The sequence below is a fragment of the Geospiza fortis genome, unplaced genomic scaffold (assembly GCF_000277835.1).
Source record: "Geospiza fortis unplaced genomic scaffold, GeoFor_1.0 scaffold43, whole genome shotgun sequence".
NCBI lineage: Eukaryota > Metazoa > Chordata > Aves > Passeriformes > Thraupidae > Geospiza > Geospiza fortis.
The window spans coordinates 1,971,640-1,998,530 of NW_005054431.1; the positions used below are offsets into that span (position 1 = coordinate 1,971,640).

Here is a 26,891-nt window from a genome sequence, read left to right on the forward strand (position 1 = left end):
TTCTGCAGTTGATTAATTCTGTGGCTCTGTGTGAAATCAGGATGTTGGTGTACATCCCTGCATGCCTGGCAGACTCGTGGGAAGGCTCAGGGCCCCCGTGTGCCCTGCAGGTCACGCAGAGCCGGCTGCGCTCACCCAGCCCGCGAGGCAATTGGGGCGCTGCGGGCCAGGGGCAGGGCGGGGGGAGCCCCGGCTCTGTCTGTGTGTGAGCAATGGCACTGATGGCAGGGAGAGGGCAGGGCGGTGCTGGAACAGCCCGGGGGGCACCCAGCCCCGACTGGGGTCTCTCTGCAGGGTGTCACTGCTGGCTTGTGGCACGCTGAGCAAGGAATCCCATCTTTGGGGCAACATCAGGAGTCCCAGAAAGCTGCACAGACAGGACACACACATTCCAAATCTTTGTTTCATTATGAATAAGAGGCAGAAGGTTGCAAGCACTGTAGTTAACTTTATTGATCATTATTGAAAAGGAGTTAGTAGAGGTTAAGTCCCAAGAGGCAGCTGTTCCTTCAGGTGCCCCGGCCCTGTCACAGACCCAAAACACTGTTGAGCCTCTTGCTGGGGGGCTCCCTCGAGGGCCTGGGTGCAGCTTCTTTTCAACAAGGACAGTTCTGTTCGTACTGTGCGTGGGTTCAGCCCTTCTCCCTAACAGCAGCTTCTCAGAAGAAGTCAGCACAGAGGCTGAAATGCAGCTCAGCCCCATCCAGGGTTAGATCTCAAGGCCTGAACCCTTCTAGGACTGGAGTGTTAAAGCACAGATAATAGCAGAGCAGATTAGGTTTAATTACAAATTGTTTTTGATACAAAAACATAAAATATCCCCTATTAGCATCAAGAAGGCATCCAAGTTTTAATACTCTCATTATAAAATTGTACCAGCATTTTTACTGAAAACAATATAGATCTTGTATATATTTAGTTTTGGTTCTGTTCTCGACAAGCAGTTGTGTGGCTGCTACCAAACCCCAACCGCAGTTTGATGAACCTCAGTACAAACCACATGCATCACAAATACATAAATAGATCTACATGACCCAGTATAAAAAATACATCCTACCAAGAACCTCAGGTATACTAAAAATCCCAGAACGGTTTGGGTTGGAAGGGACCTTAAAGAGGCCCAACCCCACCTGCCATGGGCAGGGGCACCTTCCACTAGAATCAACCTGTTTGTGAAAATTCAGACTTAATACATCTGTTCTCCCTGAAAGCAAAGGTGGCTACTAAAATGTGGCAAGAGCAGTAGACAGGAGCAGAAAAAATACTGCAGAATTCTTGTCCCACTTATTGCTACATGTAGATCACATCAATAGTAATCTGTTTTTTCCTAATCCTTGAAAGGTCAAATTGTGTATGGAATTCTGACGAGAGTAAAGAGGAAAAAGCACTTTTTATAAAAATAGCATCCATTTAAGTTAGATAAACCCTTATAAATACAAGAAAGAAACTAGTTACTCTATAAAACATTGAGAGCGTATGTTCCTGAAGCACCAGCATCACATCCCCAGGTTAAGGACCTCAGTGAGGTGTTTATCCACACAGCCACAGCGTTCCCCTGAGCTGCCAGAGCTGCCCTGGCACACGGGGGGCTCCAGGCAGCTACAGCAGCTCTGGGCTCTGAACCCCTTTGCTGTGGAAAGGAAACAGTTTTGGGCCAGCCCTGCTCCAGTGTTGAGCTCTTGCAGAGATCACACGGAGCCCCAGCAGCTTTAGTTACACACTGGTGAGAGGGTGAGAGGCAAGATCCTATGACTTGGAGTCACACTACATCTACCAAGTGCTGCAGCTGTGTGACAGTAACAAAACCTGCACTCTTCTGCACCTGATTTAAGTGTCAGCTTTCAGAACTTCTTGACACAAACTGACTCTTTTGTGGCAGAGGAAGCAGAGAGGATCTGAGAGGTTTAAAAAAAAACAGTTTGAAAAGCTATTAAAACATAAAAGGTTTAGAAACTTTAACATTTTTAGTGTTTGTAGCATTACAACTTTGGTGTTCAGATCTAGCAAATCAGTATATGCATGTAATCGGCCTCATCAAGACAGGTGCTCTATAATGAAAAATACTAATTCCATTTTCAGTGGCAGAGCTGTAGGATCTGACATTCCACTGTGAATCACAGGAATCAGAGCATTGTCCAAGTCGTTCAGGTAGTTCTGTGGGAGAAGGTGCCCTCCAGATCCTGCTAAGTATTCAACCTAGGAGGGAAACATACTGATATTAACACTTCTTGTATTAACATTATATGCAAAATGTGCTGTATCACAGTAAAAGAATATTTCAGCTACCATGAAGTGAGAAATTAATGACTAAGACAGCTTCTTCCCCAAATGTCATCCTCAGCCTGGATCTTGGGTAGGGCAAAACTCTAAACCTTCAAGGAGAGATCCAAGGTATTTACAAGGGAAGGTACTTCAGTGGAAATGGAGTGTGTGCAATAAAAGTTGAAAGCTTACCATGTCTGAGTCAATGGAAACTCTGAGTCCTATCTTATTCATCCCGTTATTTTTCAAGGTTTTAAGGTGAGGGCAAAGAGCAGTGCTGCAGGCAATGGCAATCTCTTTTGCAAACTGGTGGGGACCAGCACTGGAGGGTTCATGATCCTTTCCAAAATAGTAAACCTGAGATCAGAGAAAGGGAAGGGCAGTCAGCAGCCTGGTACATGCCAAAGTTAGGAAAAACAGTAGTTCAGGATCATGTAACACCACACAGGGCAAGCTTTGATGCTTGTCTGCTGGAAAAGCATCTGAGTATTTCTTCCACACAATCAAAATACTTCAGGACCCATGGGAATGCCTGCATTAGGCATTTACAGAGCTGTCACTGCCAACAGACTTGAGTCTTTTGCAGAGGAGAAAAATTACAAGTGTGTAAATTCACCAAGCAGCTGCAGAGAACATTCTGCCTGGCAGCATGGCTACACATAAAATCAGCTCATTTTAACAGCTTCACTTAGTACCATCACATTACCACTTAAATATTCCCTAAGTAATAAAAAAGGCTTAAGAACTATGTAATTCACTAACTTCAGTGCACTTCATAACTTTTCCCTCTCTTTCGAAGTCTCTGTATTGTAGTGCTTTTTCACTCTGAGTTCCTTCCATTGATTCTCCATCAACTGGGCTCAAAATTCTATGGAAAACAATAGTGTGATTAGCAATTTAAACAATACTTATAGTTTAGATACAGTAACTTCTATGCAATAATATTTACCTATCCTTTAAGGCTATTTAAACACCTTAACAACAAAGTACAATACGGGACTTGCACTATGAAAATACAGATGGTACAAGAGGAAATATCCTAAACAGGGAACTAACAGCATTAATGGAAACCTAATCTTGCAGGTTTAAGACACTATAAACCATCCTTGGTATCAAGCACTTTCTGTCACAAGAATACTTCAGATTAATTTCAAGAAGCTAAAGGGAAAATTTTGAACATTGGGAGCAAGAATTCTCTCACAGGTCTGGCTTTGGTAGTACATTTACCCTTTGTTTGTTTTCTCCTCATTTTCTACCCAGCAAATATCTACGTATTCCTTCACGTCCCCAGCATCCATTTGTCCACAGGTTATCCTGAAGTCCTTCTTGTCTCTTAAGGCCTGACGTAGGCCTTCCATGGTTTCTCGTGTTATTTGTACCATTAGCCCATCTAGAAGAAAACCAGTTAAAATTCCACATTATCCACAGGAAAAGCAGCCCAGCTTCATGATCTCGTTCTTACAGAATCTTGGCTTAAGTTCTACTGAGACCAACCATCTCCTACAGCTAATTAATAAATGCACAGAAGTAATGCATGCCCCACCTACAGCACTAAATGTTACATGAAAGAGGAAGAAAACCTATTTTGTCAACAGAACTCAAACTAAAAGATAATTTTTAAGGTAATTTTTGAAAATTTTTGCATATATATGCCAATATATATATTTCAGCAATATGGCAATGAAAACAGTGCAGGAAAAACCTGTACTGATTAATCAGAGTTTAAATTTTAATGTTTTAAAACAAGTAGGTGAACTATCATGTATTTTTATGCAGCACTTCTTTGCAATAGGTTTCAAACAAAATTTAAAAACCTGAAAAGAAACGTTTAGCTTACTGAGACATAAAGATCTTGCACAAAACTGCTATTATTTTTTTTTCTTCTTTTTAAGTCTCTTAAGAGGAGAACAGAACAAAATTCTTACCTTCAACTATACTGGATTTAGCTAAAAATCCTGAGGATGTTTTTAAGGCTCCATTAAACACCACAAAACTTGCACCTGTAACTAGACAAAGTAGGAAGGAAGTCAGCACCACTTCATGTCACTCCAGTCAGTCATAACTGACATTAAACTTGCACTCCTCCTAAAACACAATTTAATGTGACACCAGAGATGCATTTTCCATGCAGCCTAACACTGAACTTCCATTTCTGGTCTAGAAATGTGATTTTTGTCCCTCAGACCTCTTACCTTCCCTGGGCTGTCCCGTGGCACTGATGGCCTGTGTGTGATAGAGGCCCTGCTTGTTCTGCACACACACCAGGTGAGAGTCTGCCTCGGTATTGAAACTGGCTCCAATGCTAATTACATGTTCATTAGAGGAATTGATCACCTTCATCACCTGTCAACACAAAGTTTGTCATTACACTGATAAATCTCACCAGGAGGGTTTTTTTGGTTGTTGCTTGTTTGGGTTTGTTTGTTTTTTTTTTTGTTATTACTAAAGCAAAACATCATAATCAGGAAATTTGCAAGAGGGAATGTTTAAAAATACATGCTGAATGACTTTGAAGAAACTGCAGATCTTTCAGTACTTAACAGCTATCCTAAATCTCTACTCCTCATTATCCACCTTCCAGTGTATCATAGAAGGAAGTGTGTGCTCAGGTAATTGCATGCCCTTCCCATTACACATTTAGGTCAGTATGAAGTTCAGAGAGGGTTTTTCCAAAGAGCTGGTGATAGAGGTGTGACTGGTGTCATACAAAAAAATGGAAGACTAAAGCAGCTTGGATTAGAAAGCTAAGATGGGGGTACTCACCTCATTGTGCTTCCTCAGAGGTATTTTAATACAGCTTCTACCCATTTCCACATGGACAAACAGGTTTTCTATGGTATGCAAAGTATACTGGTAATTTCTGAAGTCCTATAACAGACAAAGTATTTATGTTAGCAGACAATTAAGTATTGTTCTATTACCTTTTCCTTACCTTCATCAATTAGATGAAAGTACTCTAAATGCATCTGTAGGACTTCCAAAAAACAGTAGTATTTAGAGTGGCTGAAGACTTAGGGATCCCTTTTTGCCCACCACGTGTATGTGACAGGTATCTCAGTGAATGTATTAATAAATTCAGAGCACTGACAAATTAGCTCTGTTAACCAATGGGTTATTTACTCTATGGCTACTTCATTCACATTAGAATGCCAGTGATTTAAGGAAGGAAAAACTTCAACATTCTCCCTTCTCTGATAGAAAAGAAGTGTGGAAGCCACCACTTAGATGAGTTTGTTTGCAGGCTCACAGCCTGTCCTCTACAGATCTAATTTGATTCACAGATTGAATAGTGCAGCGTTTCTTATCCCTTTCTGTGACAGAAGTAATCTCCCATCACCTCAGCCACTACTGCAAAATTCTGTTTATTTCCAGAACAACATCATTAGGTATGAAATGGTCTACTTTGTTTTTACTACTTCAGCTAGAAAATAAAGGTATAAAGAGGCTCTTTTCACCAGCCAGGCAATCAGTGCCTTCCTCCATCAGCACAGCTGCAGCAAAAGGATATTTACAAATATCTAAGTGCACTAAGGTTTCCATGGGACAGCATCCAGCACTAAGGATGTAAATCACAGGTGCCCTTTGCCTCAGCCACTTGTGTGGGGACAGGCTCTGCATGATCTCTCACTGAGCATTTGCATCACAGGTGCCAAGGCACCACCCAGAGAACATTCTGCAGCCATGCAGACACTGAAACTCCTGCAAGGAGCACATACTGCCCCTGCCTGCTTCAGGCTGGCACAGCCACCAAGGGGAACCCAGGTAACTCTGATCCACCTGGAAAGGAGCTCCACAGAAACCCCATCCAGCAGCAGCAGCAGCAGTACTGCAGGAAGGCGGCCCAAAGCCTCGGGGTGCAGATACACAGTGGCACTGGCACAGCACCAGTGAGGCTGGTGGTGGCTTGTGGATTTCAGTGGGAGGCTCCTACAGGAGGAGGAAACCTGCTGTTCTTTGATGGGGCACCTCCTCCAGCTGTGATCTGCACACCTGTGCTGGCAAAAAGGAAAAAGGGGCAAAGACTGCAGTTTCATCTCAGCTATGATGGTCTCCAGACCCAAGAGAGGATGCAGTGATTGCCCAAATGAGACTGGCTCTGCTTTCCACAGCCCTGCCCTGAATGCTGGGAGGGAAGGGCTGGAAGTTCTGCGTAAGTATCAGAAGAGGAAGGTCACTGGTCAGGAACATAGGCTTACTGCAATCTGAAATCAAATCATTTGGGTAACAGAGGGAAAGCTTCCACAGGAAATGGCATGAATTCCACACCTGTGATTTTGCCAAAAAGTCCTTCACAAAAGACAGTCAAGCTGAGTAACTGTGGCAAGGTTAAGTTTGTCTGACAAAACAACTAGTACTGCAGTTAGTCCACAGCATCTGCCTGTCAAATGTTTCTTCACATTTAAGACTGTCAGATTTAAGACCAGAATCCCTGCACCACAATGATGCTCAGAAGAAAGCAATGCACCTGAATGATGACTGCCAGCATCAGTGCAAATGCCAACATCTCTCTCACTCATTAAAAGCCTTTTTTCACTACCAGAACTAATGCATAACAGTACAAGCTGAAACAAACTGCTTTTTTAACTCTCTCACGAGTTTTAAGTATGAAGAACAGAAATGTTAGCTCTGCTTTCAAGATTCAGCATTTGTTTGGAGGATATTTTGATGACAACAGGAAGGGCAGGTAATGAAGCATCTACTCACCACAAGCAGATTCATAATCGTGTGTCCAATGTCTCCGAAGAGCGGCTCCCGGTGCCTGACACTTACCATGGGAGTTGGATAGGCTAGGAAGAAAAAGGTCACATTTACCTACCAACAGCTCTACAACTTGCTATTCCAAGTAGTTCTATAGGTTTCTTTCAGCTATAAGCTGTCTCTAAACCTCAATATCTGACCAGCCAAAGGAAACAGAGCCCCTCTCTACTTCTCAGCACTGTGTGGTTCTCCCTCCATGGTTATATCTGACAAAATTGGTTAAAAAAGCCAAGCACAGCAAGTGGATTAGTAAGAGAATGAACAACAACAAAGCAGCTGCCACCCTGTCACTATGCAGACAGTTTCTGGCTGGTAGAGGTCCACTGTGAGCTCCAGAAGTCCATGAACAGGTGACAGGTTTATGTGTTGGACAACTCCCAGCTTTACTGAGACGGGCCAACTGAGAGGCATTTTAAAAAATTTTATTCCATATCAGTCTCATTAGAGGGTGAGATATAAGAGATGTAAAATCCAATGCCATTTTATCAGAAACCAACTAATTTCCTGCTTACAATACCTTATGAATGTTTTTCAGCCTATTAGCTGTAGCCACACAGTGCTGCTAATACTTCTAGCACCAACCACCTATTATTTTACCCCATGTGATTTTGCTACAATGCATCTTTCACAGTTCTAATTCTCCAAAATATCTGGTCTTTTTGCAAGGCCATCCTTTGAAATTTGTTTCCAGTTCAATCTCTCTCAACAATGTCATCTCTATTCCATGGCCTTCCTAAGTCAGCACACCTTATCTCAGAGTTTGCATACAGATGTACAAGACTGTGTGAGCCTTCAGTCAGGTTTGGAGAATCCCTTACAAATCCATTTCTCACATTTATGGACTTGCAGCTTCTACAGTGGTGGGCTACAGCCTTTTTACATGCCTAGAGTTTTCCAATGTATTAATAAGTTATCCTTTTAAGTAATCAGTATCTTTATTTGGTTAATGAAGCAGTAATATTTTGCCAATATACTTAACTCAAATAATGTAATTAAAATAACCATTTTATCAGAACTGCAAACTGGGCATGTGAACATCCCTTCAAACCTTTCTCCTACAACCAAAAAAAGGATCTTTAAACTTTACTGCCAGTTTTGGTTTCTTAGCTTTCTCATCTGCTAAGAGAAAAAAAAATCAAAGAAGTCTATCAGGACAGTGAGCACTCCCAGATGGCTCCACATGTTGGGCTTATACAAGTATAATATAAAATACTGCAAAGATGATTTTAAAGTAGCTTGCTTGTCTAAAAACTACTCGTATTTTCCAAAGGGAACTTTACAGTTTATGCAGCTACTGGCACTGTTAAAACTTACCCCCATATTCTGCTCCCAATCGCAGCATCAAACGGATTGGAAACACTTTTGCCCAGGGTATTTCCAGCTTATGGATAAGAATGCCACAAAGAACAGGGTTATCTGGTAGAATCTGATCATCAAGTTCCTGAAAAGTTGGTGAAACAAATAGGAATCCGCCATGCTCTTTGTTGCTGAGAAAGTTTTCTGTAAACGTAATGTTCTCCATATTTTTTATGAACCTTCCTGTAGAAAGAGGAATGGAGAGTGTTTACAGGGCTGGGTCACTCACCCCTCCGTGCCAAGAGAACTGCTCTAAGCAGTGAGCTCTGACAGAGCTGCCAGCCCACCCTTCCCCTCACATCTTCCTGCAGCCTGTCAGCTGTCTAAACCCACAGAATATGAGCCTGTACTTCATCACCCAATGAACCTGACTATCGAGCTAAGCTCCTCCAAATAAGTGCCTAAAGTCCTAAACATATCAGTGGATGAGTGTTGATCAACAGACCTAAAATATTTTCATTTATGAGCACTATACTTCTACAAATGAAGTGCAGGTGTCCTAAAAACCACAAACTCATGGCTCATACCCAGAATCTCCACCACAATATGACTAAACAACAAAAAAACCTGCAAACAGGATGTTTACAGAAGCAAATGAAACAAACATAAATTCATTTGTTTTGGTTATTTAGAACTCTAGTCTAACACTGCAAGCTCTTTCAACAGAATCATTAGACAAATAATTCAAGAAAAATTACCTATCAACTTTAAAACCTAAAGATCAGCAAGAATATTCTACACAAGAAAAAGTTAGACATTAAAATGACACACCTTTCATTGCATCTTTATAGATGTCAAGAAATAATTTGAATATTTCACTAGGGAAAACATCTTCATCTGGCAAACGCTGCAACAGAATGACAATTTCTGCCTGACCCAAACCATGCAGTCCATTTGTTGAGAAGCACCAGCACTTTTCTGAGGAATCTTTAAAAAGATAAGATACCACAGTAATGCTGTTTTACAGACAGAAAAAAAAAAAGAAAAAAGAAAAGGCTTGATTAAATGGAAAAGAAAATGTGCAATACTTACATTTTATTAGCTTCACATTGACAAGCAAGTTTGCATTTAGAATAAAAGTCAATGGATTAGGACCTCCTTCCCCAAGCAGCAAGGTGACCTTTTGGTGACATGGATGTTCCTCCACCAGAAGATCTAAATAAATTGACACATGATTTAGTTCAAAATACCAGCCAATGACCCAAACCAAGAATCAGTTCACTGTATGACAGAGTCATCCCATCCTCTTACCCTGTGGTTATTCCCAAGATTTGAATAGCTACAGATCAACCAGGGAACAGCTTACCCTAAGATTCAAGGAACACAGAGAACTGAAGCAGCAGCTTGTAAGAAAGGTGCCAACCAGGGCTGCCCTTCCTTTGGAAATCCTGACTGAAAGTGTGCTGACTCCTCATCCATACCCTGATTCTGCCAGGTACCTCTGATGAGCACAGCCACCACCATCATGCAACTAAGTGGTGACCCATTCTTCTCATAACATACTGATCTTGTTAAAAGTGCACAGTCATTACACAACAATCCAGTATGCAACGAATAAATTACATGAGATTTGTAATAAAATACAATTTTTTGAGTCTGTATTTACAGATGAGTCTGTATTTACAAATCTGGGATAGTAGATGGTGTGGGTGAAAGGGGGTGGCACTGGATGAGCTTTAATGTCCCTTCCAACCCAAACAATTCTAGGATTCTATGAGTAAATAGTAACAATTTTCTCAAGATGTCAGCAGCTTTTACCTTTCCCTTTTTCACCCAGTGCAAGCAGAAGTGGAGGCAGCTGATCACCATCAGGAAGAAGGCTGATGTCTCGTCGCACCCAGTTCTCTACCCCACACAGTGCTCTGTAGCTTGAAGCAGAGACAGGCACAGCCTGTGTGCTCTGTCCCACTGAACTGGGACTGCTCTTCTCTGCTGCTGCAGGGGAACACTCTTCAGTGCCTAGAGTGACAGATCTGTCACTAGGTGCCACCTCACTCTGGCCTGGTGTGGCCTGCTGTGCACCATCTGAAGGAACAGAAGGATGTGATTCTTCCATTCTTGTCATCTTATCTAGGTCTTCCTTCAGTTTTTGATTTACATCAGTTACCAGGTCATCTTCCTCTGGGTTTGCAGCCTGTGAAGAAGAAATAACAACAACAAAAAAAAATCTACATTGTCTCATAACCAGCTAAACTTTCATTACTAGTATTCTAGAAGCAAAAAGAGAAAGAAACCTATCACAAAAGTTGGAAATACATTTCCTCCTAATAAGAAGAAAGCCATCAAATCTCTCCTGGATCCTCTGCTTTCTTTTTTTTGTTTAGGAGTTACATGGGTGAAGATGCTGTGAATATAGGTGAAGATGGGTGAATATATAGTTAATATATTTGTTTGGTAACACAAACTGGATCAGCAGTTGTGTGCTGCAAACATTTCTACACTATTTCTACTGTTCTACTAATAGCTGAATATAAATTTGCTCAGTCTGATTAATTTCTGGTTGTGGAGTCCAACCCACACTGTTTCCCCAGCAAGACAGGTACGACAAGCCATGAACACAGGTACACTGGGATGTCAGCTGTCATAAAATAAAATGGAAAAAAACAATCCCCCAAGACTCCTCCAAAAAAACAGACATGCACAGTATCTTTCTTTAGCCTTGCATCCTATACCAGAGGGAAGACTTTGTCCATACAACAAGAAAAAACCTGGCAATTTTAAGCTTGCCCTGTAGCAGTTCTGGTGTCCCATCAGCTTCCAGCAAATCTTCCATTTAACAAATATGCTGCCACAAAATAAAAAAAAAGCCACCAACTCCAAAGGGAAGACTCCGCAAAAACACAGACAAAAACAAGGTTAAATTGGCTAATAACAGATTTCTTCCCTGAATCTGCTCATGGGTGTTTCATACTTGGCATTTTCTGCCCTTCACACACCTGCAGCAGCACTTCCAGGATTTTTGTTGCCTTTTCTTCGGAGCTGGACTGTGCTGGTTTTGTCTGAGCTCCTGAGGCTGCACAGGAGAACCATCAACTAATTGTCTTCCACTCACTTTATCCACGCTGCTTTTAATTTTAGACACTGCCCATCTTCTGCAAGTGCAAATACTTTTTGTGTATTTGTATTTGTATATCTCATTCTTTCCCCAAAATGAGAGACAGGCTGTATCTTTTGTTTACTCTAACTCTTTTCTTATTTGATTACTACAGTTATTCATGACTATAAGCTAGTTTAAATGCTATACACCTGTTAAGTGCTCAGATCTTCTACATACAAATAATAATTATCTGGTTTTTTTAACTTTATCAATATATTTTAAAAACTCTTTAGTGCTGTGAAAATCATGGATTTTAAGTTATTACTTGAAACAGTGCTTCAGTGCCATGCTTTATCTTAAAAAGACTTCACCTGAGGAACATTGCTAAGTCTTTCCACAGTAAACTTACACCTCTTCTGTGGACTTTTTTTTAAAGGGCAGTTCATTCACTAGTATGTATGCGACACAAAATTAGAAAACCAATCCCCTTCTTGGTTCAGTATTAGTTCACACTAAAAGCAATACACAGATTTTGTTGCACCCTATAATGCTACACCCTATAATGCCCTATAATTGCAGGGCACTAAGCAAGTTGGTTAGTCTGATCCAGCAGGCAAACTGATGGATTATATTACACATATATATGTAAAATTACATATATATAAAATTTATTTATAACAACCACAAACTTGTACTATAAGCATATTGCTAATGACAGCCTTAAGAACTGTGGCTGAGGTCACCTTCACAAAAGTGGTTCATCAAACACTGTGTACTGAAAAAACTGCTTTGGCAAATTTTCAGCCACACAGATTTTGAATTTCACAGACACCTCAAACCGAAGAAGGTTTTCCTTGGAAAACTTTGCTCGGTTTTACTCAAATTGAAAATTACTACAATATTTTCCAATCCAAGGACTTCACAGCCACTGCCAAAATGATTGTCTCAGGTTCCAAAGGCTGTGACTCAGAAGCCATGGTGTGTAAGAACCCCATGCCTGGCCAGCAAAGCTCTCCCAACAGGTAATTTGTGCAGCTGACCCATCCCGACTCCTACCGCGGGCGTCTCGGGCAGGTCTGTGTTCTCTGGGCTGGAGTCCTGCGACCTCTTTGCTCCTGAGGACAGCTTTGCTGTGTCTGCCACCTCCCCGTTTGGCAGAATACCATCTGCAAACCAAACCCTCTTCTGCTCTCTGGGGCACAGCCCTGTGACAGGTGAGAACAACAACTCTGTATTATCGCGAGTTACAGCCACTCCAACAGCTGAGAGGGACAGAAATGAAGCCCCTTCTCCCCACCACATGGACAGAGAATGTCTGTTCACTGGAACAAAGCACAGGGTGACATTAGCCAGTCTCCAATCAGGCAACGTAACCTCTCACCTGCAGAGGAAGCTGCCCTGCTACAGTTAAATCTATCAATTCGTATTACAAAAGGCTACTTCCTCAATCACCCCTCCACAGTGACGTAAGAATGAAATGCATATCACAACTAAAAGATGGAATACAGTCTAAAAAAAGTTGATTTATCATTTTGTTAACAATGTGTTTTCTTCAAAGAAGGTCAGATGTTTAATAAAGGTGGAACAAAGACACTAGTTAGCTACCAATCATTTGTATTTACACTGAGATTAAGCTTTGCTCTTCCCTTGTAACTTCTCCCTGAACAGCTACTTTTTGTTTTCACTTTAAGAATGGCAGTCCAATGCAAGCCAGAGATCTCCCAAGAAATGTCAAAATTACAGAATGAACAGCTACACAAAAACATTTACAATGTAAACAGAGAAGGCAATGAAAAAAGTAACATCCACTTCTCATATATGGAGATTTAGGACCAGCTGGGGCCAGGCACCAAGACTGGGAAGTGAAAGTGTTTCCATTCAGAGCGTTCCTGTTTCACACAAAAAATACCAACTATAAATCCCAGATGTGACTAGCAGCTCTTTCCAAAGAGACTTTCAAAGTGTTAGATGTGTGTTACACTGAGGATCTGTACCTTCAGGACCAGGTTGTTTAAGTGCTGAGGTAGGCAACAGTGCAGATGGTGAAGGAGAGCTGGCACCCCCGGGTATCTGGGCCTCCTCTACAGGTGCAACAGCGGAAGAACGCTCAGAGGAGACACTGGAATTGGGGACAGGACCAGTTGGACTCATCATCCTTTCAAATGCCTGTGCTAAAATAATGTGGTTAGTTTTTAAGATCGCACAATTTATTAAATTTCTTTTGCAGAGCAGTACTGTAGGTGGGTGGAGGTTTTTTGGCAGAGGCAATGTAAAGTTTGTGACTGAGGTATGAAAAATAAACAGCCACACTGTTGTACGAAAGAAAATGTAGACTGATTTTCTACCTGCATAATTGCCTCATTTCTCATGAGATAGAGAGACCTCCCCTTGTTCTCCTTGCAGTGGCTACACCACTGTGACCCCAGGCCCTTGGGGCAAACACATGTCACATCTGAACTCCACTGAGGTGCCTATTAAAAATCTGACATGTTTTCAACTTGTTATTTACATACTCATCAACAGGACCTCAATTGTTTCTCCTGATGTTTTCATAAGCATCCATAGTTAGCTTTCCAGCTAAGAAAAGGTTATCTGATGAGTCATTTACTGCAGCCCTGGTAAGTGACTTTAAAAACACCAGGACAGGAAGCAACATAAAGTGGGCAAACATGTGAGAACAAGGAGGGATGTAGCCTTTAAACACACACAGGGCTACTGTGGAGGGAGGATAACTTCTGCTAGATTCCAGTCACAGATGACTCAAATTGTATTCTTCTGTAACTTTCTATTTAGTTCTATGGAGTTAAAAGCTACTTTTTTTGTTTTTTAATAAAAACCAACCAACTCGAGCCTCAAAGTTCAGAATAAGAACTGGAATCCAACTAAGGAACAGTTATTCTCTTTATCCTCCATCTCAGAAATAGGAAAACCTACACCAATTAAAGTAATCAAGCTCCCCAAAAAGAATAAGGGTTAAAGAGACAGTTCAATGATTACTGCAATTACTCAAAAAAAAAACTCTTTACCTTTATTAATATCATCATAACAGCCAGTGCAGACTCTTGCTTCCTTCTCCATGTACTGCAGTTTGCATTTTCGCTTGCAACAGCTACCACAAAAAACCTGGATCAGAAAAGGATCACATTAAATATTGTAGACATATTGCACAGCAAATAGGAAAATACACTTGCTTCATTCTAAACCATCTGCAGCCTTGTATTCAAGCCTGTATCTGAACCCCTGACAAAGAAATCCTCAGGAAAAAAAAGAACAACAAAAACAAAACCCTCGAAACACCAAGCAGAAAGCAGCAACATGGAGGACCCAACTGAAATTATAATAAAATTCTTCTCTGGAGTGATGAAAAGAATTTCAGGTTGCACCACCTATCCCAAGTTCTTGCCCCACCCATCTGAAATTCTTCTCAATCCTACATGTATCCTGCCATACGTATTTTACATCAGGCAACAGAGCCTCACAAGGAGTGAGGTGCAGAGCTGGTTCTTGCTCTGGCGCTTTAGGACCATGTCTGCAGCCCTGTGTGCTCAGCACAGGTCTCAGGAAGCTGTTACCAGTCTGCCAGGCACTCAGGGCTGCCTCTCCAGCCTGGCACAGCCCAGAGCTCCCTGCTGCAGGCTGCTGGAGCTGCTGAGTGGCTCTCCTGCTCCCTCAGCAAGAACAAGCAGTGCTGCCTGCATGGGATAAGCTCCCTTCAGACAAGTATTTGCAAAGAACGCTGCTTTGGAAGAACAGAATATGCTCTTCTATTCCAACAGGGTATATATCCTCTCTATTTTAAAGCAGAAACAGGGGGGAAAGTGTGCCTCATTAGCCTGGACAATCTACAATGGGATCTACACAATCTCATTCAAAGAATTATGTCTTTAGAATAGCTGGTGTTTTGCAAGAGTTGCCATAAATATCTGGAGGTTCTGTCACTTTCCCTTTATGTTCTTTCATGGATGATCTGCAAGTTTTTAACGAGTCACACCATTTTTAGCTATATGCAGACTCTGGACCCTTTACAAAAGGTCTTCTGAAACCCCCTAAAGGTGTTCTCTACTCCTAATTGCTCCCAGTCCAGAAAAACAAAGTAGATCAAGGTGGGGAGGGGGGAAGGTGGGAGAGGAATCCCAAACATGAGTGGCATAGGAAAAAAGAAAGTTATTACAACTGACTCCTCCAAGCAGGAAAACTCACTGCAAAAGCAGTGATTGATCAGTGTAATATGAGCTAAAAAAAGAAACTATTCCAGCAGCCTCTGGATTAGTGCCACATGTAATCTACCTCAACAGGAAACATGCATGCTCAGTACATATGTTAAGAATGTAACTGATGAGGATTAATTGCTAATCAGTTATAATCCACTTCAGGGCTTCAATGCCAAGCAGCACAATCCCCAGCAAGGACTGTTCTCCTCATACCCTTGGTGACACTGGGACCTGCAGGGGATTGCAGGAGGATTAATCCTAATGCACCTGAAAGGTGAAGGCAAACTGAGGCACAGGAGAAAGGAGGTGAGTAGCAGGCTGTTGAGCAGACAAGTGGGTCCTGCTTGAACTAGGAAGAAAAAAGGTACCACAGCAAGAGACAAACACCTGGACAATGGAACTGCAAAGCTGTTTGGCCTTGTGAGGGCTGCAGAGGGGAGAGAAAACAGGGACCACTGACTTCATACTTCCCTCTGCCACAGATGCCAGAGTCCACAAGTGTTGCTATTTTCATGGATAAAAAAGAGCTATGGAAATCCATACAACTGTCTTCTAGAACAGTCCCTAGAGGACAACTCTGAATTCCAAACAGTTTTCCCTTAGTTCCCAAATGGCTGAAAACACAACAAACAACAGCTTCACAAGGAATGTCTGATCTGGGATTTTCTAAGACAAAAAAAGTTGCTATCAAAAAGACAGAAAGTCTTATGAGGCAGAAGGTTAAGCTGCACGTTCAGAAAATCTGTAATTGCACAGCACTCCCATATCTGTAAGGTTTAGACAATTCATGCTGCCTTCACTCCCTCTCCTAATGAAGAGACATTGTGACGCTCCCTAATTACACTGCTGCTCTGCCACATGCCCCTCAGCTGACACACACAGCTGTCAACAGCACTGTGCAGTGAAGGGTGTCCCATCCCCACCTCTAGACAAAGTGTGAGAACTTCACAGCAAATGTAAAACAGGAACCTGAAGTCAGTCAGGCTTAGGACTAAAATGGAACCCACTCTGAAGGACTGTGCTTAAACCATCACAAAACCTCACCAGAATATTCTGGCAGTAAGTTCCATGGATGCCAGGTCAGCACAAGGAGTTCTTCATATCCTGGACACCTCAATTCAGACCTACATTTTAGTTCACAGTGGCTGCAGCTGAGTAAATGAGCATCATGCTTTGAATACACAGTGCTACAAGAGAGGTGGAAAGAGAAACTACCGTGCCTTTCCAGGTGGTGCTTAACACTGGGGATGCAAAAATTTAGTGCTGACATCAGTCTTTGCTCTGTCTCCTTATCCTTAGAGCTTACAGAGCAACACTGAACAGTGAGGTCACTAGCACTCCTAGCATTTCCATTTATGCACTAGTACGAGCCACAGTAAATCACAAGGGAATTCTGAACTGAATATCAGTTTTGGCATCACTTACTCTCTGTAGAAGACCTCAGGCTGAAAAAAAGTTCTGCAATTACTCACTTTGTTGGTGAATCACATACTTTACCCCTGAGATGAGTTCCTTAGAAAGTGATAGATCTAAACATACTGGAAGACAGATTTAGACCATAAATCTTTTTGCATTGGTACTGCTGCTACAGCTCCTGACAAAATGCAATCCTTTCAGGTTCAGGGGCAGTGCTCCACAGTTATAATAACTAGTAAGACACTGGATTCTCATCATCACCACCTCAATTTTTTAGAACATAAACACTTCAGTTAAAAGCTCAGTAATGGGCCGGTTCAATACAACTATGATGAATTAGTCCATCATGTCATCTCCCCTACTCTATGCAAAACACACCAAATTATCCAGTAATGGCAGATAAGAACATACTTTGTACTTCTCTTTAATCACAATTTTCACAAAAAAGGCTACATGTTTCTTAATTAACATCAGTCTTTTCCAACAGTCTTTAGGCTCCTGTGGAGGGAAAATAGAACCTGGCCTTTGTTAAATAAAGTACTTTGAGCCTACAACACTTCTGTCAACATTCTCTCCCTTTTCTATCTTGGTTATGGCTAAATGAGAATGTCCTTTTCCTGCAGCAGCGCAGGACCCCTCCCCAGTGACTCACCTTCCCGCAGGCCCGGCAGTGGTGTCGCCTCTTTGTGAAGGTGAACTTGGCCTGGCAGTTCATGCAGTTGGGTGCCTCTGAGTCTGGGACCCACAGGGGCTGCTTCCACGACAGAGCTGCAGGTGCTTTACGTGGCTCAGCACTTTCAGATGTTTGATTTCCTACAGCCTCAGAGCTGCTTTCTCCAGGGTCAGTATTACCAGCATTTACACTGGTGTCTGAGAGGGGAGCTTCTGGGCTAACAGAACCACATTCCTGATTTTCTCTTTCAAGTACATTAGTTCTATTCAGTTGTTTCTGACCAGGAGCTCCTTGGGAAGGGTCAAGCAACTGCTTTGGTCTTGCACCTTTCACACAAACATCAGAAGCCAGAGTTTCACTGCCACTCTCAGTCATGCCTTGACTTTGAGACATGGTGACCTCTGCTGCAGCTTCCACTTCATTGTCAGGAATAGATGTTTTAAGGTTACTATTAATGCTCATTATCTCCTCCAGTTTTGCTTGCATAAGCTCTTCATTGACCTCTGTGAAATCCAGGTTGTTCAGATCTGTTAAACTCCCTCCATCTGCATCAGCTTCCACCAAGTTACCATCATTGTCTGAAGACTTCAACATACTGGACTGCAGACTTTGTCCATACAAGAAATCATCAAGCTCAGCGTCGCTTATTAGAATATCACTTTTAATAACATTGTCCTCAACAGTGAGGTCAGCCATAACAGAGCTCATGCTCTCATCATAAAAAGTATCTACACCAACATCATATGGCTCAGCTCCAACGTCTAGAAAAGCAGAAGCAAAAGCTTTGATTTGCTGAGAGTCACTATCATCAATTACATTCTCAGTACTGTATTTCTCTCCATCTCCACTTTCTTCTGCAATACTTTCACTGATTTCAGCTACATCTTCTTGTTCATGCCAGCTAGTACTTTCACAGGATTCCCTGCCAGGGAGATGAGTTTTAGACTCTCCAGCATGAACACTTACAGTATCACTAATAACCTCCACCACTGCATTTTGAGGTAGAGGATTAACCTTTTCTTCTGATACAACTAAGGAACCACACATGGACACAGGAAGGGAAAGACAAGACAGAGATGTCTGGACATCCTCAGCTGACATACACAAACTGGAAACACTGCTTGGTATCTCACTGCTATTAAGTTCTTCACTATCTGCATTCTCTTCTGTGCCTTTCTTTTCCAATTCTACTTCAGCTCCCATTTGACATGACGAGCCTGGCAAGACACAATTTCCAGGTACTGTTGCATTGCTGTTGTGCAGCGGGTGCCTCTTTGGCAGAACTGAAGACATGGAATCAGCATTACTCCCATTGTTTGGGTCTACTTTTCCTCTGGCATTTCCTCCATACACTTCTTTGCTTGCTGCAGAGCATGCACTGCGGTCTTGTGTTTCAAAAGGCAGTTTTTCATCTTTGGGACTGTGTGAATTCCAACTCTGTGATGTTACAGTGACACATTCAGGATCCAGGGCAGCAGTTTGTCCAGGGTGGTCGAGTACTTCATTGCACTTTACAGGTTCTGTCCCATGTTGATCGTCACACAGGCCCAGGACTGTTCCTGCAGCGTAACTCTCTGGTTTTAAAGCTAAATCATTAATTTGTTTTGTTGTAAGATGCCCTGAATCTTGTAACACCGAGTCCCCATCCCTCTGCTGTGTGCTGGCAACCCCGCTGCAGCCAGGTGAACTCACACAAACAGGAGTGGGGACACAAGACACGCCACAGCCAGAGGGCCCCTGGCTGCCCTGGAACTCATCTGGCTGCAGCTCCTGAGCCCCTTCTGGAGCAGCCACTGAGGGGATTAAATCTGCTGTGTCACTGACAAGATCACATACAGGCACGCTACACCTTCCCAGGCTCAGAGCCTCAGCTTCATTTAGGGAACTACTGTCCACAGTGGACAAGAGGTCAGGTCCAGCCACACCCTTCTCTTTGGGTGGTGAGAAGCTGAGCACGTCCCTTGTGCCTGCAGGGGCGCAGGGAGAGCTCTCCTCTGGGGCATGACATCCAGCAGGATCCTCTGGCAGCTCTGCTGTGGGGTGTGCATGCTCTAAGCAATCCAGGACTGAAGACAGCTTTGAGTCGTATGGATTTTGAGGTGTTCTGAAGCACTCATATTCATCTATTTTAAGCAAGAACAGATCAAAAGCAAAGTTTATAAGACTCCTGTCTTTCCACAGTGTACTCCCTCCTCTCAACCCCATCTATTCATCAATACAAGCTTTTACTTAGCAGATGCTACTTTCAAACTCCATGGTAACAGTCATTTGACCATGTACTTCCACTAAAAAGGCAATGCAGAAACCAACCTGTATTCTGCTCAAATTCATCAAGCAGTTTGTCCAAGTCACAGACTGCAGCTTTAAAGTAACTGTCCATTCTAGTCTCAGTTCTAGTGAAGCTTTAGCCTTCTTAAACCTACAGAGAAAAACACAGCATTTAATTCAAGGCAATTTTTGTTTACAAAGTCCAAGTGTTCGTATTAGACAGCAGCTCATATGAGGTGGTTTTTTATTTTTATTAATACTTCGTTCTCTCTCCATGTAAACAAAACCTAAGCACAATCAGGGTTGCAGCCTCTAAGTATTCTGGATATGCTCAGTGTACTCAGCATTACATCCCCAAATTCACTTCAAACTGCAAAATTGAGTCTACTTATTAAAAACAAACAAACAAACAAACAAAACCAACCAAACAAACAAAACCAAAGCATCTGAAAGTGCTATGGCATTACAATGTCAGCACAAAGGTTTAAAACCAGAAGGAATATTAGGATCTTCTAGTCTGACCCCATTAACATTTTATGCCACATAACCCATAGGCAAAAAACAAAACAGGTCATTATTACCTTTCAATGCAACTGAACTGTAAATAAAAATAATAATTAAAAATCCAACATTGTAATTGAGCTCATAATTTCTGTTCTACTCAAAACACACTAACTATGCTTCTGAGACCCCAAGAACATGAAACTCTTATTATAGACTTATCAGGTCATCAGAAAGCTGTTTATTTATCAATCACATCCCTCACTGCAAAACACCCTGGTTTATTTGTTTAATGAACATTTCCAGCCACTCAATTTTATGCCTTTTTGGTCACTCAGAATTGCCTTCCAACTGCACATCTTCTTCAATGGCTGAACACCCATACAGTGGAACTACCAATCAAAAATCAATATTTACAGTTCCTCTGAGCAAACTGAAGGGACTGGGATCCATTTAGTCTGATGTCTGTAAACCAGACATCAGCTCCGGGTGGTGGAGAGCTGTCCAGTTTTCCTTCTGCTTTCATCAGTGCATTCAGCCTCTGCACTGGCTGTCCTCACAGCCTACCCCAATGCAACTGGAGCTCTGGCCACCAAGTAATGCCCAGCCATCCTCCTGAAAGCTCAGAGCCCAAACAAACAATCAATCCTCTCATACCACTCATGCCACCCTGCAGCTACAGATCTAGATTCCATGCCTTGCTTCCCCCCAAGCTCTAAGGTTTCCCCTCACTGAATAGTTCAGATCAGGAGCTTTAACCTGCGTCAATGTGTAACTGTTCACCACATGTGACGCAACTATTTACCACATTAATATGCGTGGAACAAGAACACTTCATGGCAATGTGTAGTTCAAACAGAGGCTTGCAAAAGCGTTAAGAAAGGTGAAACAAATACACAGTAACACAGTACTTTGTGCCCATATGTAAGCCAAAAATGTGAAAAATGCGTATTATATGATTGGCTTTTCACAAATATTAAAATTAGTATTATACGTGTTATGTTAGAAAGTTATACTGCATTAATCCTTTTCAGTAGTGTGTTAAATACAGTTTTTAGGCTATAACATAAAATAGAAACAATGTGATGTAAGATACTTTTTCTAAGTAGCTCAAGAAATTCTTCGCACAGAAGTAACAGCAACAAAACACCAAAATCCCCAAGACAAGAATTACTGCCTCCTTATTGGGAAGAACCAGACTTGGTGGGGACCCAGATGACTGATTTACTAGATGAGGGGGAAGTTGACAATAACCAGAGAACACCCTTTGTTTGAAAAGAATTTTTGAATCATGTATGAGATATATGAATATGCAACAGGCTGTTGCTTTTAAGAGTTAATCCTTTGTTAGCGACCAATGCCTTCAAGAGGAAAGCATCCAAACGTTCATAATTCTTTGGTTTTTTTATTGTTCTTTATTGTCCCAACTCGGACTGTCCAAATTCTTATTGCTCTAATTTGTACTACTATTTTTACATTTTAGTTTATATTAAACTTTTAAAATTTTGGAACAACTGATCACAAAAATTTTCACAAAAAAATGAACAACCCGAATATATCACTGTTTGGATATCTGTGGCCATTAATTAGTCACAGCCAAGGCCTTCGGGCTGCACTCTAATACAAGTCTCTGACTGTCGCCTGGAGGGCTGGAAGAGCAGCAAGCACAGACTCGGTGCCCCTTCTCCTCGCCCATCTGAGCACAGCTCCTTCCTGTAACAATCACAACCTCCCGGCAAGGGGGATGCAACAACATGAACTGGAAGTTATTTCAATTAAGAGCCTTACACGATTAACAGCTTTTGGTGATTCACTGAGAGACATCAAAGTGCAGATCCCGTCCCTAAAGCACGTATCTGTGGGCAGTCAATACTCAGATAGACCACATAAACAAGAAATATTGAAGGGTTACAAAAAAACCGGGCATCAGAGGATGCGTAATGCTGGTTTGTGTCCTCTGTAGGTATTTATTATACAACCTCACCACTTATCACAGATATCAATAACAACAGAAGCTTATAAATAACAAAAACCTTCCCCATTGGAAAAAAGTACAGACGAGAGGCCAAGTAATTATTTCATCTAACTTTGTCTTTTATTTAAAAAGGCCTAAGGAATATTCACTGTGTTGCACTCTTGAGAGACACAAACAAATTGTGATTTAAGCATAAGGGCATTATTAGATGACAACACTATCTACTTTTAGATTATAATGCTAATTAGAAGGGTGCATTGATGCTGTACAGCACTGGCCCACTAAAGTCTCCAGAAAAAGGAAGAACTCAATGAATAGAACTGTAGAACTAAAACCACACACCAATATTTACATCTATTTAATACAGATTAACCCACTTCTACAGAGAGCCCACAAAACTATCATACCTCAGTCTACTAACCCAGAAATGTTGCTTTGTTTAGTTAAATCTATTTTTAAAATAAAATGCTTATTTGACTTGGTAAAGTATTTTGAATAACTAACCTAACCTTGAAAAACTAGCATATGCATTACTCCTAATTTCATTACTCTTTCCTCAAACTTTTCATATGTTTTTATCTTTCTACAATAGACCTACAAGCAAAAAAAACCTAAAACCCACAACAAAACCAAAACCCCCAAAACAGGGCAGACCAGCAGTGCCTCCTTGTCCCTTGCACACCTCTCTGTCCCAACTCCATGTGTCTGCATCCGAAGAATTGTAAAAGCCTTACAAGTTTTATTTTCTGCTGCCTGGATTTGCCTGCAGCCTGTCCCAGTGTTTACATTATTGGATTAGAAGCTATGAAAAAGCCCTGGTGACACATTTTTATTAAATGGCTGCTTGCTTCCCTGAGTGAAAGGTCTGGAGGAACCACATGCTTCAGCAAAATGCATTTGTTCAGAGCATATTCTTTTAAGACTTATACTTGTAACAAAAGAATTACAATATATTCTATCAGAAAACAGGAGCATCACCACTGTATATGTTTTTTAGGCAGACACAAACTCTTATTTTCTGATTTTATGTTTTAGAGCTCTGAATACAGTCACTAGACACTCTCTAAACTGGTTCACAGATTAGCATTTTTTAAAAATAAACGTTATGCTTATAACTTTACCTAAGGCAATAAGTCCCTAATAGTGCAAGGAGACATACAACTTTAGGCTCTCACCAGCTCAATTTTATAGATTTAAAAAAAACTTTTAAGTGATATTTAAATCACTGTCTGTTAAAGACTATATGGTTTCAGATAAAGATAGATTAACTATAAATATGCAGGAGGAGACTTGAAGATAAAATAGCAGTCTGTCTCAAAATGGGAAAATAATAATCTAAGCACAAAAATGCACACTGGACATGTCACTTCTCCAGATAAACTTCAAAGCAGGCTCATCCTAGATCCCCAACAAATGGTCTGACACACTCCCAGCACAGCACCACACAGACCTAAGAATCACAGGCAATAGTTCCTGCCCATTAAAACTGTTAACTATTAACCGTGGAATGCAAACCCTGAGATCTCGATGACTGCACTGACCGCAGGTGTGACAGGGCGTTTAAAACACTTCACAGCCTTCCACACTTCCTCTAAATCCTTCATGAATTACTTATCCCTTCTAATGTAACAGGCACATGTTCCAGAGTTCAAAACCAACATTCCACTGGGGATTTCTCAACACACTTTTATTTAAAGGAGAAGATAACACAAGGCTGCTGGGACACCGGGTGGCCAGCTTACAGGACGGATTGTCAGGGCTTTTTCCCCAGATACACTCTGTAAATGGAGGCAGTGAGCCGTTCTCAGTGGGGATAACTTGCAAAACAGAATTGGTAGGTTAATTATTACCAAGTAGCCAATCCAAGGTCTGAAGACAAGCTACCTTTTGATGGCTAAGCACCCCTGAGAACTACTCTCTGTAGTTTTCACACATATGGGCACCACCAGACGCGCAGTTTGCTACAGCTAATCTCCACTGCAGAGGATTTTACACCAAACATACCAAACAGCCCAAGCTGGGGTTTAGAGGGAAAAGAACACAAGCAGGGGCACAGGGAACATCTCTCCCTTCCAGAGAGATGACCACAGGATGACCACCACCTCAATTCTGAGCACCACAACTGCAGTCTTTTTGCTCGCTGGTCACGTTGTTTCAGCTCCATCACCGTGTTTAATTATCAGATTTAGCCTGAGCAGAATGCTGAACTAAGGATGGTGGGAGCACTGAAATGGTTTTTTTCCACCTTAGCACCCCAGCAGTTACCACAGGCAGAGCAAAACCTCCAATACAAACACGAGCACTGAGCACTAAATTCACAGTGAAATGCTCACGGAGTACAGTGTGCCCCTTCTCCCTCACTAAGGGTGATGCCATCATGATGACTTTTATCTTTCTTTAATATACCTTTTATATGTTCTCAGTACCTTTAACATACATACCTGTAATTCTTTAGGCCTAATATCTTAACATAATCTTGGTATTCTGCTAAGCCAAAAGACCCAACTCCTAAAAGCCTCAAAGTCAGAAGGCAGAAAATGTTACACTATCTTGAGAAACCAACACCCCCTCTAAAACACATCCTGTAAACTTACACCTATCTGAGGAAAAAATACCTTAAAATACAAAAAATCACACTATTTATTTAAACCTCTCATTGAAACATATTTGTTAAATATACTAATTTACAAAATCTGTAAAATTGTATACACCATCTAACGTATGTATGCATTTTGCTATATTCCATTTTGACAAATTGTTACAACACAGAAATCCTTATTAAATACCAAAATATAAACCTCTCCATCCCTTACCCGTTTGTAACTCAGAATTCTAAGGCCAAGGAAAAGGCATCAAGGGTACTGAAGGACTTAATTTCCAGCTGTTTATCCCTCCCTGACATCATATACCCACACATAGGCCTGAAGCCTTAAAGACAAAAAGTTTAAGGGAACAGGTGCCCACAGATCAGCAACCAACCCGATGGAGAAGTTCAGCACAACTGAACAAACACTGCGTGAAAAATTTAAATAAAAACAAAAATTATTCTTGCTGAGCAGAACAACCCATTGTCCAAACCAAAAGCTGAGGTGGCTGCTGCCACAGCAAGTTTAGGAGCTGAATCACGGGGTGAACAAAAAGCTGCATAAGTTTTCAGACATATAAGGACAAGCTTACAGGACACACCACAACAAATTGTCTTGTTTGAAGAATGCCATCCCGTTTGTTAAACACGGACAGAACTCCAGCAGGACTGTGGACATTGCCACCCTCAGAGCTCCATCCCACATCACCTTCAGCTTACGAGGATTATTGTTCATTTATCCACCCATAAAACCCTACTCCTCTGAAATGAGAACAGCATTACTCACACCACCCAGAGAATCACAGAATCCCTGAATTACAGGGCTGGCAGGTTCCTCTGGAGCTCCCAGCCCAGCCCTGCCCAGGCAGGCTGCCCTGGTCCATCCCACAGGAAGGTGTCCAGCTGGGGCTGGGATGTCCCCAGACAGGGACACTCCAGGCCCTCCCTGGGCAGCTGTCCCAGGGCTCTGCTGTCCCTCCATGGACACAAGTTCTCCCTCCTGCTGCCCTGCACCTCGCTGCCCTTTCTTTGATGGCCCCTGCTGCTGCTGCTGGCGCTGGCAGCACCGAGCAGAGCCCGGCCATGCTCTGGCAGCCCCTGGAGATGTCTGGGTGCATTGATGGCATCCCTGGCAGCGTTCCCTTCTCCAGCCTGCCCAGCCCAGCTCCCAGAGGTGCTGCAGAGCCAAATCCTCTCTGGGGCCTGCCCTGGGCCCCTCCAGTAGGTTCTTCTTTATTCTGCTGTGAAGCCCAGACGTGGACACAGCACACTGGAGGCAGCACAGCCTGGTGCTTTGGCATTATTAACAGCGGAGGTTCGCATCACACCTCGCCGGCCACAGAGCACCGACAGCACGGGCTCTGGCAGCCGGCTGGGGCCTCGGCCGTGCTCCCCAGAAGGTGTCAGGGACCATTCTCTGCTCGTATTGAAACACAGACTCAAAATGATTTACACCCCCTAAGTGTACAGTGTTCGATTGTCCATTCTACTCTATATACCACACATGTATTCTATACAATCTATAAAATAATCTCGTCTATTTTACTTCATATACCGTATATATTCTCCATATACCCTACAAAGTATTCTTTGTACATATACTACACTCGATATACCGTATATAAGAACAGCAGTAAGCAATAATATCACTAACACCCACAAACCTCCGGGGGTAAATAACCCACCCAGGTAACCTCAGTCAGAGGTGAGACTCCCACAGCCGCGTCGCCCCGACCTCCCCCGGCCGGTTCGGGGCCGTCTCCCCTCAGGGCCCGCCCCGGCCCCGCCGGCGGCTCCGGGCGGCGGCCTCGACCCTCCGCTGCGCGCAGCGCGCCTGCGCGGCCACACCC

General features: G+C 42.3%; 1 protein-coding gene across 2 annotated transcripts; it reads right to left on the reverse strand.

Moving 5' to 3' along the window:
• Positions 1-428: 428 nt before the first annotated feature.
• On the reverse strand, positions 429-26,860 carry ZFYVE16 (zinc finger FYVE-type containing 16). Of its 2 annotated transcripts, none has more exons than XM_031061915.1 (18): positions 26,727-26,860; positions 20,024-20,132; positions 17,693-19,836; positions 14,440-14,536; positions 13,408-13,584; positions 12,470-12,618; positions 10,135-10,510; positions 9,409-9,531; positions 9,148-9,303; positions 8,335-8,559; positions 6,967-7,049; positions 5,026-5,130; positions 4,455-4,605; positions 4,188-4,262; positions 3,490-3,652; positions 3,025-3,130; positions 2,455-2,619; positions 429-2,196 (listed from the first exon to the last, which is right to left on the reverse strand). In XM_031061915.1, the coding sequence occupies exons 2-18, from the start codon at positions 20,091-20,093 to the stop codon at positions 2,035-2,037; spliced, it is 4,527 nt and encodes a 1,508-aa protein (XP_030917775.1). In that variant the 5' UTR covers positions 20,094-20,132; positions 26,727-26,860; the 3' UTR covers positions 429-2,034. The 2 variants fall into 2 exon arrangements, with proteins under 2 accessions (XP_030917775.1, XP_005427043.1); XM_005426986.2 differs by having other exon boundaries at positions 4,188-4,268.
• Between the last annotated feature and the right edge of the window lie 31 nt (positions 26,861-26,891).

Bases quoted from the DNA above. Each gene is read 5' to 3' on its own strand.
- ZFYVE16 (XM_005426986.2), bottom strand. From the start codon at position 20,093: ATGGACAGTTACTTTAAAGCTGCAGTCTGTGACTTGGACAAACTGCTT. The intron at 19,837-20,023 runs GTTGGTTTCTGC...TGCTTAAAATAG, and splicing joins TGAATTTGAGCAGAATACAG to ATGAATATGAGTGCTTCAGA. The intron at 9,304-9,408 runs GTAAGTATTGCA...ATCTTTTTAAAG, and splicing joins CAATGTGAAGCTAATAAAAT to ATTCCTCAGAAAAGTGCTGG.